The following is a 12,285-nucleotide window of genomic DNA, read 5'->3' as shown; positions in this document are numbered from 1 at the left end:
TCATCCTTCATCAAGGGTATGAGGAGACAGGTGCCCTAGAATGTCGTTGGCAGGAATATCCATTGGTAGCCACTTTAAAGAGAGTTAGGCAGTGTCTATTAAAGTTTAAAAAAAGACAAATCCTATAAATAGCAATTCAACTCCTCTGTTTCTACCAGAAAAATTGGGCATTAGCACGAAGAGGTACATATAAGCACGTATATTGCAACACTGTTCGTAATAAACTAACAAAAACTGGAAACTACCCAAATGCCCATCAAAGCAGAATAATTACATAAATTTTGGTGTGACAATTCTGTGAAATAATTTAAAAGACTGAGGTAGATTTAAATGTATTGCATGGGAAGAGTTCCAAAAAATAACGTTGAATGAAAAAACAAAACAAAACACATAAACCAGGGTATGCATGGAGCACTGATGTGGTGCATAAACAATGAATCTTGGAACACAGAAAAAGTAAAATAAAATCAAATTTTTTTTAAAAAAGGGTATGGAAGATTAAGACCTGGGGGGAGGTGGGATTGGGAGAGGGGGAGCGGGCTATGGACATTGGGGAGGGGAGGCGAACCATAAGAGACTATGGACTCTGAAAAACAACCTGAGGGTTTTGAAGGGTCAGGGGTGGGAGGTTGGGGGAACAGGTGGTGGGTGATGGGGAGGGCACGTTTTGCATGGAGCACTGGGTGTTGTGCAAAAAGAGTGAATACTGTTACGCTGAAAAAATTAATAAAAAGGGAAAAAAAATGAAAAAAAAAAAAAAGGGTATGGAAGGATCATTCAGTATGACACCATTTATGTAAACATGCACTGAGCCACATAAAGCAATATTATATGTTGGTATGTATATGAATATGCAGAAAAACTGTAAATTTACACACTAACATAACAGTCATTGCCTCTTGGGGAGTGCAAGAAGGAACTGAAACTGAGAACTATGGTCAAAGGAGACATTTTCTTACCTCTAGTGTTAAAGTCTTTTTTTTTCAGCAAGGAATCTGTGCATATACTATAGAATTGAAACAGAATTTTGGGTCACCTGTGTGGCTCAGCCGATTCTTGATTTTGGCTCAGATCATGGTGTCAGCGTCCTGGATGAGCCCCATGTCAGGCTCAGTACTCAGCGAAAGGATTTCTTTCTCCTTCTCCCTCTGCCCCTCTTCAATCAATCTCTCTCTCTCCCTCTTTCTCTAAAATAAATAAATCAATCTTTAAAAAAAAAGACTTGAAACAGAATGTTTAAAAACTGCTGGGTACAATGGCTGGCATATAATAAGCATCTATTAAGTGTTAATTCCCTTCCTTTGGCATAAAATCTCAAAATTATCTGCCAAGTAAATTTGGATTTTATTCATTTATTAGACAAATATGTATTAAGCACATAGTTTGCTCCAGTCACGTCTATGTTTTAATAGAGAGCAGTTTACGCAGATGTTAACAACTCAGAGAGAAGACTACTCATGGACCAAGACAAAATAAGAAAATGTCACAGCTGCTGGTAGAAACAGAGGACGTAATGGGAACACATTGCTGCAACTCTTTTTTTTTTCCTTGTTCAAAACCAACTGAATAGCAATAGAAAATAAAGCCATCTGCAGGAACTTGAAGAGTAGTAAGTCTCTGCCAGATCAGCAACACACAAAAAACACCAAATGAAACCCAGCACACCACGCTCACAGGAGAGTAGCAACAGCAACTTCAATGAACTGTCCAAGGACATCAGACCTCAGAGGGTCTCTTGCTTACATGTCATTCAGATGAGCATTCTGGTCACATTGCCATGTGAGCAGAGTCCCTCATGATGGTTCTGTACACAGCGCTGCTGACTTGGGGCAGGTCACGCAACAGGGAAGAAAGTTTTTGTAGTGGAGGGGTCAGCAACATGGGTTTGGTGTCAAAGAGTTAAGGTTCGCCTCTGGGTTCTGTCACTTACCAGCCATGTGACATCAGGCACATCACTGTTTCTCACTGTCCTAATGCATAAAAATGGGATAATACTTGTTTCTGTTCTTCTCTCGAAAGCCAGTTAACAGCATTGGTTTCCTGTTCTTCCTGTTTTATCTTTGTTGTTTCATAGTTTTATCACTTATTTTTAAAAGCTTTATCGAGGCACAATTTAAATGCATTAAAATTCACCCATTTTAAATATAGAGTTTGATGAGTTTTTAGCAGATTTATATAATTGTACAGTTACCTCCATGAGCCAGTTTTAGAATATTTCCGTCACCTCCCAGGGTTTCCTCATCCCCATTTATGGTTGATGCCTGTTCCCACCGTCAGCTCTAGGTGACCACCAATGTGTTTCCATTTCTACAGTTCGTCTTTTCTAGAAATCTCCTGTAAATCAAATCATACAACAGGCAATCTTTGACATTGCTATAACTCTTAACCTGGTTTGGAGAAGTCAAGGAACGAGGAACACTTTTCAAATAATGCAAGTAGTCAGAGACTAGAACCAATAACAGCATGAATTGAAAGAAGGCTTGAAGCAGACCATTTAGAGTCAAACTTGATATGACTTAGGGATGGCTGTCATGATTCACCACAACTTATACACACAACCATTAAAGAATCGATACTTCAGAAATGTTTGTCTTTGCTCAAGAACCATCTTGTAAAAATAGATGAAAGATGACTTAAAACCCACATTCAGGTCTGCTCACTGACTTGGTTGTCCCACCTCATGTCCTGGAGTGGGTTCCTTCTGAGATAAAGCATAAAAATGAAAGCAGGGATATCAGATTCATGGGACAGGCTGAGGTCAAATTCCAGAGAGACAGGAGACAAGATAAAAACTCTATAACACAAAGTGAAAGTAAGTTGAGAATGGGGTGAGGACAGAGAGGAAATATCCACACAGCACCAAGAGGGAGAACTGTTCAGGGAGCAGATATGGAATTAAGAGTTTCCAGGGGAAGCCTCTTTTCCCTGATCCTATCCCTTAAACCAGGTGGTCCCTCCCAACCACTAAGTGGTTTCAGACACGAAAATGAAACGTTTGGCACTCTAATTTCTTACTTAAACTTATCTCAGCTTTTTGCTCACTGTGACATTACAACTTTGGATCTGCTGGTCTGGGCTCCTGTTTCTGGCTCAGTGGACTTCATGACCCCACACAAATGACATTGGTTCATCTTGGGCATAATTTAGAGGTATGCTATTTCTTTCCTGAGCAACCGTTGCTAGACCCAACCAGTTAGAGCAATCAGGTTCATTAACCAGAGTCACCTTCCTGGTCAGTATCAACACTTGGATAGGAAGGAATCCAAGGCAAGGGGAGCATAAAACTTGTGTCAAGTGGTGAATGGATTGGTATGAGCCATGTTATATTGTAAAGAGGTCTGCAGTGGATGCTTGTGGTCCTGGGGTTATGACCCAACTGACTCTGAGGCATGGCATCCTGGACCCAGTGCCTGTTGCCACAGAGCTAAAGAATGTCGTCGAAAAGAATATTTGTTTTCTATTGTAAGTGACCAAAATTGAAATTGCATCAGTCCATGACAAGAGAGGTAAAGGGAAGAAAAACCTTTGTTGAGCCTAATTGGGCAGTAGACATGTAGGTTAGGGATCTTGCTTGAAATAACTTCTTCATTACTCAGATTCTGTGACCAACTTATCATTATGCCTATTTGTATATAGCAGAACTTAAGATTTTTTTTTTTTTTTTTTTTTTTTTTTTTTACTCAAGGAACTACAAGACACAGAGAGGACATCTGCTTCTTCCTGTCCTTGAGTTTTTTCAATGCATCTTTGATCTCTTTGTTTCTCAAACTATATATAATGGGATTCATCATGGGAATCACAGCTCCGTAGAACACAGACACCACCTTTTCTTGGTCCTGTGAGTAGCCAGCACTTGAATGGAGATATGAAAAGAGACCAGAGCCGTAGAAGAGAATCACTGTGGTCAGATGAGAGGCACAGGTGTTGAAAGCCTTCATCTGCCCTTGGGTTGAACGGATCTTCATGACAGCAGCAATGATGTAGCCATAGGACACCAGGACAACAAGAGCTGATGTCCCACCAACTGCACACACAACAAGAAAGTTCACTACCTGGCTGAGGAAGGTACTAGAGCAAGATAAGACAAGCAGAGGTGGCAGGTCACAGAAAAAGTGGTTAATGACTCGTGACCCACAGAAACGCAGCTGGAATATGGAGCTTGTTTGGACCAATCCAGTGAGCAACCCTCCAGTGTATGCTGTAATGACCATCCCCAAACAGAAGGTGGGTGACATGAGGGCTGTGTAGAGAAGAGGGTTGGAGATGGCAGCATACCGGTCATATGCCATGGCTGCCAGGAGACAGCATTCAGTGCCCCCCATGCCAAAGAAGAAGAAAAACTGGGCAGCACAGCCCACAAAGGAGATTGTCTTCTGCTGCTTGAAGAAGTCGCAGAGCATCTTGGGAGCAATGGAGGATGTATATGAGATGTCAACAAAGGACAGGTTTCCAAGAAAGAAGTACATGGGAGAATGAAGGCATGACTCCAACTGGATCAAGACAATGAGGCCCAGGTTCCAAGCCACAGTCATGGAGTAGATCCCCAAAAACAACACAAAAAGGACAACCTGTAGCTCTGGATGTTCTGAAAATCCCAAAAGGATGAAATTGGTTGTCATGCTGATGTTCCTTCCCACAGCCATGGATCTTTTCTCTGCTGCTAGCAGAGCCCCAAAAGGAGATTCCTGGGGAATGAAAATCCAGATGATTTTCATTTGTTCTGCCATGGAATCATAGAGTCCCCAAGTCACAAGAAACACTGGAAAGCAAATGTCCTACCTCTATCCAATGCAGAATTCCTCTCGACAGCATTTATTGGGTCTTTTATGGAGATCATTATCATCCTGATTCTGATACCCTGTTCATGCAAAACTGACAGCTCAGAAAGGACTGGCATTTTTGCATTGTCTGGATTATCACCTTCACTGCCAATGCCACCACGATGACTTTCTGAAGGAAGTCATTACCAGTACTTGAACTAAATACCGCCCCCCTTTATTCACTTGCTTCTAAGCACTGTGGTTGGATTATGGAACTACTCAAATTCATGCTAGATACTTCTTTCTTTTTTAAAAGAAAATAAATATGTAGAAATTGAAATACCCAGAGAGGCAATTCTGTGTTTCTTATCATCATAATTTGTTCTGACCAGCTCTTATGGGATCAAGGTGTTCTTTCTCCTTTAATCAGTGGAATGAAGCATGTAGAGGTGCGAAACACTGGCATCCCCTTTAAAGATTAAAGAAAGGAGTTAAAAATAGAAGTTCAGGGCATCTGGGAGGCTCAGCTGGTTAAGCATCTGAGTCTTGATTTCTGCTCAGGTCATGATCTCAGGGTCATGAGATTGAGCCCCCCACTCAGCGTGGAGTCTGCTTCTCTCTCTCTTTCTCTCTCTCCCTTTGCTCCCCCTCCATGCTCACACTCATCTCTCTCTACAATAAATCTTAAAACAAATTCAACACTAGGAAGCACCAGTGCTCATTTAGCACAAATATTATCAACGGATCACAAACCTTGCACTCTATGTTTGCTAGAGCTAAATGTGGATGATGTAGAAAGTAATGAAACTTTATTATTATGTTCAAAATATTCAGCATAAGGCATGGGAAAGACAGGAAACAGATAAACCACAGCACAGTGTGACAGGTTCCCTGAGGGAAGTGTTTGTACGGTGCCTTTATCCTGGGCACCGAAGCTGGAGGCTTCAGAGAGATGTGTTTGAGGAGGGTTCCAACAGTGAAAAAAGGATTAGCAGGATGAAAATTTGGTGTGTGAGGGGGTTGGTGGCAGTTGATTCAGAGAACTTTATATTAAAGATGGGAAAATCAGTTGCCAAAGCAGAGGAGAGGATAGTACTTGGGACACCTTAAAAATGTCAGACTGGTAGGAGCATAGGGTGAGCAGGGTTAAAAGATTAACAAAAGTCTCGTTTTGGGGCGCCTGGGTGGCTCAGTGATTTAAGCCTCTGCCTTCGGCTCAGGTCATGATCTCAGGATCCTGGGATCGTGCCCCGCATCGGGCTCTCTGCTCAGTAGGGAGCCTGTTTCTCCCTCTCTCTCTGCCTACCTCTCTGCCTACTTGTGACCTCTCTCTCTGTCAAATAAATAAATAAAATATTTTTAAAAAAAGTCTAGTTTTGAGTGACAGTGGGAGGTGGGCAATTGTGAGAAATCTTCGAAAGCAAAAGCAAAGACGGCAAAAACAGTTGTTTAATTGTTTCATATATATGTACAATTGCATATACTATGCATATAACTGCATACATGTACATGCATCCTCATATTTAATTTCACTCTTCACTTCATTTCTGTCCCCCTTTACTCTGTTCTGCTCTTTTTATAGGACTTATCACCTTCTCCTATTGCATGTAATTGATTGGTGTTGATAGTTGATTGTCTGTCTCCCTTTACTAGAATGTAAGCTCAAGGAAGACCAGGATTTGCAGGAATTTTTGACTCTTTTGTTCACTGAAGTATCGCAAGCACCCACACCAATATGTGGCACATGGTGGGTGCTCAAAAAATATTTTCTGGGTAAATATCATGTTAAGGTGTTTGTCTTTTCTCCTATGGGCAAGAGATACAAAACATGAAGGTTTTGTTTTGTTTTTAAAACTTTATTTCTTTGTAAACAGGGAACTAGTCATCAAATATGAGTTTCACAATATAACAGAGCAGTGTTCCAGTGTAGAAGCAGGTGGGGAAGCTGCTTAGGAGACCAGACAGTTGCTTCAAAAGCCAGGAGGAAAGCTATTGCTGATTTGAGTTTATAGGAATAGGTTTAGAAATGCACACTCCCCGAGATGCAACAACACTGTTCGTTCAGCAGTGCAGCAGGGGAGAGAAACCATAAACAGCCAGACAAGTAGTCCCTGATCCCCTCTTTCTTACATTCATGGTCATCATCAAAAGTATATGTTAGCAAGAGTCACCATGATTCTTTCCCATATCAAGCCAAGAGTCTATGATATATAGTCCAATACATTTTTAGAGTGTGATAAAATCATTTTATATGATTACCACATCAATAACCCGACATGAATTATCTGGACATCCTTCCTGACATGAATTATTTTGACATGAATTATCTGGAAGTACAGATACAGAATATACAACATGTGTTAAATGTCCTTATAAGGATAACTATGTATAATGTATATTATATGAATATATAGCATATTATATTTTATAGGGATTTATATATGTGCATATATATAATATATATCATAGTTTACATGGTCTGAGAGCCACCACCACTACTTAGATAGTTTTTTGAGTTGACACAGCATTCCCACACCTGTTACCTCAGCTGTGGGCATCTAAAGCTGGGCTCTGATATCAGACAGAGCCTGTCTCTACCCCTGTGACCCAATCCCAGGCTGTGCATCCTTGGGTAAGGCGACACATCACTCTTAAGTCTCTTCTTTTCATTTCCCTCAATTGTAAAACGAAGATATTGGTAGTACTGACCACCTCATAGAGTATAAGGATTAAAAGAAAAAAGTTATGTCGAGTTTTGGAGAGAAAAAGAAATGATTTTTATTGCTTAACAAATGATCAGCACTGCAGGATTTGAATCCATGTCTCTCCATTCCTAATCCAGAATCTGCTCTCCATTGCACCTGCTCCTTAAAGCCAGGTGCACATACATAGCTACATTGACCATATGCCCTGTACATATGTTACTGCCAATATTTAAATATTGTGAATATGTTGGCTTCTTTGTAACACTTATCGCATGTGGTACTTCCTTTTGTTTGCTGACTTGTTATGTCTGTATCCTTAACTATAAAGTCTGGGAAGACATTGTAAACTCAGTGCCTTCTACAGTTTCTGGCATAGAATAGACATAAAATAATATTTGCTGAATGGGTTCAATTAGAGCAATTAGAAGCCACCTCTTACGACCAGAAACTCACTGAGGCTATGACAAGTCAAGGACTCAAGTGACCAAGCCAAAATTTAAATCACTGATTGACTGCAGAGCCTGTTCTCTTTCTCAAATGTTACAAAAGAATACAGAAGAGGGTCTGAAAAATCTATAGGACCATATTATAGGTGGAGCTGTGATAGATGTGTGATCCTTTCCCCAACCCAACTGACTGGACAAGGTTGGTTATGTGGAATCCGAATTCTGGAAATCACTGTAAAGAGTTTTCTTATCCTCTCCTGGGAAGGTCTGCTTATCTTTTAACAAGGTCAAAGCTACATGCCAAGATAAAGAGAAATGAATGAATTTCTGGTATGGTAACTCCCAAACAAATGATACAACTGAGGTGCAGAGGGTACGTGCAGTTCAGATGACTTTGTAGGGTACAATAAAAAAAAAAACAAAACAGAAAGACTAGCTTTTAAGGGAAAAAATATATTTTCTGCTTTCAGCAATTTTTTCTTCTCATCTGTAATAGTGCTTGGCACTTTATAGGTGCCCAGTAAATATTTGCCTGGCTCATTAAAGGTTTATAACATATTTACTATAAACTTGCCCTAATCCCTAGATCACTGGAACTATGTTATTTTAAATGCTGCATGGATGTCCAGAAAATTCTGGAGATACACTTAAAATAATAGAAGTAGAAATCAGTTAGCTTAGCCTTTCCCTATTATAAATAGTAAAAGTAAATCCAAAGAGAAAGAGTGAAAGTCTATACAGCAGGTTGGTAGGAGAGATGGAATCAGGACCTATATCTCCTTTTCCAGCAGCTCTTTCTGCTTTACTTTATTCTAAAAGCTCCGGAGTCTCCGTGGTAACTAGAGAGGATCCAAGGAAACTGGATGGTTTGTTTTGATGCATACATACTTACATATGCATATCCTCACGAGTCTTGAACAGCATAAAAAAACAGTGGACTGAAAGCTTTGAAAACAATGCCTATTCAAGTTATGTTTCTCCTACCCTTTTGCTGTGTGACCTTGGGAAAAAATTTTTCCCATTCGGAGTCTTAATTTTCTTACCTCCTGTCTATACAATAAAGAGTGTTTTCTAGTCCACTTTTCTTCCTTATTTGCCCTTCAAAAGAGCAGAACCTTTCTTAAAAACAAAATTTTCTGCAGAAGTCCAGAATATAAAATAGGTGACGTCGAGCTCCCCTGGTTAAAGTCAGAGCAGTAGGGAGACAAGATGCTAGCATCCTGCCTGCTCCATCTTGCCTCCCTTCAAAAGTGTTTCCAACTCTCCCATTCTGTGATTCTAGGATTCACCATTCCTAAAGAAGGATAAAGGGCAGACTCACCTACACCTCCTTAAGCTCTGGGCTTCAGTCAGATGGCTAAGACCAGACGCTTGGAATTACAGTGAAACCATCTCTGCTAGCACCTGAAGCACTGGTCTTGGACAAAGAGACAAATAAAATTTGGATGCAGCTACTGGAAATTGGCTATCAAGGGAAAGACTTGACAGGGCTTTAATGGAAGGCCAGCTCTCCTAAGTACCACTGGGTCTCTCTGGGTTGTGGGATATGACATGTCCCAGAGAGCACTACTGGCAGCCTGACTGGCTGTCTGGGCTCAGGGGCAAAGAAGATGCCAGCTTTGGTTGGATGCAGGTGATTTCCATTGGCCCTGCTTCCATTATACTCCTCGTCTCTGGTCTGGTTCCAATAAGATATCTCCAGAGGCAGAGAAAGCCAAGAGTGCCTTTAGGCTTCAAAATGATGTTTCAAACAATGGTGATTACCTTTGTGAAGCATTAGATATTTTGTAGAATCTTTTCAATGTAAAAGTCTCTTTTGGATGACTGCAAAGGTTCAAACTGGGACTAAATAAATAACATCAAGAGAGAGGGAGAGAGAGAGAGAGATTATAGGAAAACAGTAGGACAGTCCAAAGGTGGAATGGATGTTCTAGAAAGGCGTGGATTTTCTCTCACTGAAAATAAGGAGAAAATCTCATACGTGGAATTAGAAACAAACTCCCAGAAACAGAGTTGTCAGAGGCGGGAGGGTGGAGGCTAAGGGGGAATGGGCAAAGGCATTCAAAAGGTACAAACTACAAGTTCTGTGATAAATACATCCTAGGAATGTTATTACAGCATGATGACTATGGTTAACAATACTGTCTTATATATTTGAAATTTCCTGAGTAGACCTTAAAAGTTACCATCATAAAAAAAAATGATTACTATGTGACAATTATTTCACCATATATGTAAATATCCAATCATTATGTCAAACCCCTTAAACTCATACAATCTCATATGTCAATTATATCTCATTAACACTGGGAAAAAAATTTAAATAGACTATCAGAGAGAGAGAGAGAGTCTAAACTAGTTGACCTTATGGATTCTGTACAATTCTAAGATTATATGATTCTGTGACATAAAGAGGAAAGAAGACAGATACTATCATTTTTGGTGGTGTGGTTTGGGCTTTTTGCATACTTTATTTCATAAGATCCTCACAGTACCTCTGAAAGGAAAGCATTCTTACATGTATTTTCAGATGAGAAAATGGAATTTTGGAGATGTGCTTGCCAAAGATCACAAAATAGAGGCAATGCTGGAATTTGTGCTCAAGTCTTCTAGAAATCAGAATCCATACTCTGTCCTCTATATTCCATTTCCTCCCAGAAGGACATGAAAAATGGATGGCAGTTGTGGGCGGGGGAGATCATTTGATAGACCTCATTTTTCAAAAGATCTATGTGCAGGGAGTTTATGAAAGTAAATAACCTTTAGGTTTTTGTCTAGGGCCAGATTTCCCTCATGTACATTTTGTTTATGCTTTATCAAATATCCAACTTGAAAAGACTTGAATTCTATTTCTGTGTCCTGGGGAGGGACATGCAAGGAACAGAAGGAAGTGGGCATTGTGCGAACCCACAGGACACGTGGCTTCCTTCAAGGATTTGTGAGAGATGGTGGTCACACCCTGTTTATATTGGCAACTCTGCAGCTTGCCTCCAGATGAAAAAAATCTGCTATAGCTTCCCTTCTCCAACCCCCAAGCCCCACCCGCTTCTTTTCTACCAGGGCCATAGTCCTCCACTGTGAGGCTAAAAAATTCAGACCCCTTCCTCGAATTCCCAGCTCCTGACCTTAAGCCTACCTTCTTGAGGTCTCTCTAAGGCTTGGTACCATGGAAAGGATCACTGTGGCCAATGCAGTAGTTTGTATGCAATTAATCTTTTCTAGATTAAAAATAATAAAAATAAAACCAAAACACTCCTTACTGCAGATTGAAGGGTAAAAAGATAGGGTGCTGGAAGACTGTGATTGATTGATTGATTGATTGATTGATTGATTTTTTTATTGTGTTATGTTAGTCCCCATACAGCACTTCATTAGTTTTTGATGTAATGTTCCATGACTCATTGTTTGCATGTAACATCCAGTGCTCCATGCAATCCATGCCCTCCTTAAGACTGATTAAAAAAACAAAAAACAAAAAACAAAAAACAAACCCTCCTGCCTCTCTCCTTCTCTTCCTCTGTCCCTCTTCTCCAAAACAGAACTTCAGGAAGGACTCTCTTTGACATTTGCAGAGTAAAAATACCATCAACAGAATCAAGGCCTCCTTTTGGGACATCTCCACCCCAGTCCCTTTTCATCAGGGGGTTTGAACCTGATTGTTCATAATTGGCCCTTTTTCCTTTAACTGATCTTTCTGACTTTAGACTCTCTCTAAGTCAGTCCTCCCTCCTTAAACTGCAGATGGATGTCCTGAAAGCACAGATCGAATCATATCATTCCTTGTTGAAGAATATTCATTAGTTTGTTGTTGTTGGTTAAGAGCCTGATGATATCCATATTCCTTATCCGATCCTCAGAGTCCTCACCAGTTAGCGATGCTTGGCAAAAGTGGCATGGAAATCAAAGAGGAGAAAAGATGAACAAGAGGTCACTGGATGTGGCAAGTAGGAAGGAGGCTGTGATCTTCCCACAGAAGCTCAACCATCCCAGACTGGGTACTCAGAGTGGGGACCAGGGGATTTGAGTAAAGCCAGGTGCTGAAGAAAGCGAATGGCAGTTTGGCAGTTAAAGAAGAGAATGACATGAACAGTAGGTGCAGTGGCTGGCAATGTCAAGGGCCATTTCCAGTGGCTGGAAATGTCAGGATAAGATTGGGGAAACCTGAACAGATTCGGAGACTGAAGAAAAAGCCCTGGAGTGGGATATTCTGCAGGAGGTGTCCTCAGTTGTGGCTGTTCCCCAAATCATGACCAATAGTTGGCAGAGCCATAATGGAAGCCTGTGCCAATCACAAGAGATAAAGGAAGGATGCCTGAGAACCCAGCGGGTTCAGGAACCCAGAAACAGAAAGGGAAGAGTTAAAATGGGAGGGGC

At 40.7% G+C, this 12,285-nt stretch overlaps 1 protein-coding gene across 1 annotated transcript; it reads right to left on the bottom strand.

The window, feature by feature from the left end:
* Positions 1 to 3,680: 3,680 nt before the first annotated feature.
* LOC123948564 (olfactory receptor 5A1-like) lies at positions 3,681 to 4,688 on the bottom strand. Its single transcript, XM_046015777.1, has one exon. The coding sequence runs from the start codon at positions 4,641 to 4,643 to the stop codon at positions 3,681 to 3,683; it is 963 nt and encodes a 320-aa protein (XP_045871733.1). The 5' UTR covers positions 4,644 to 4,688.
* Positions 4,689 to 12,285: the final 7,597 nt, after the last annotated feature.

This window comes from Meles meles, chromosome 8 (genome assembly GCF_922984935.1).
Source record: "Meles meles chromosome 8, mMelMel3.1 paternal haplotype, whole genome shotgun sequence".
Lineage (NCBI taxonomy): Eukaryota > Metazoa > Chordata > Mammalia > Carnivora > Mustelidae > Meles > Meles meles.
The sequence above is the reverse complement of the archived record's forward strand: the minus strand, read 5'-3'. Positions and strand labels throughout refer to the sequence as shown.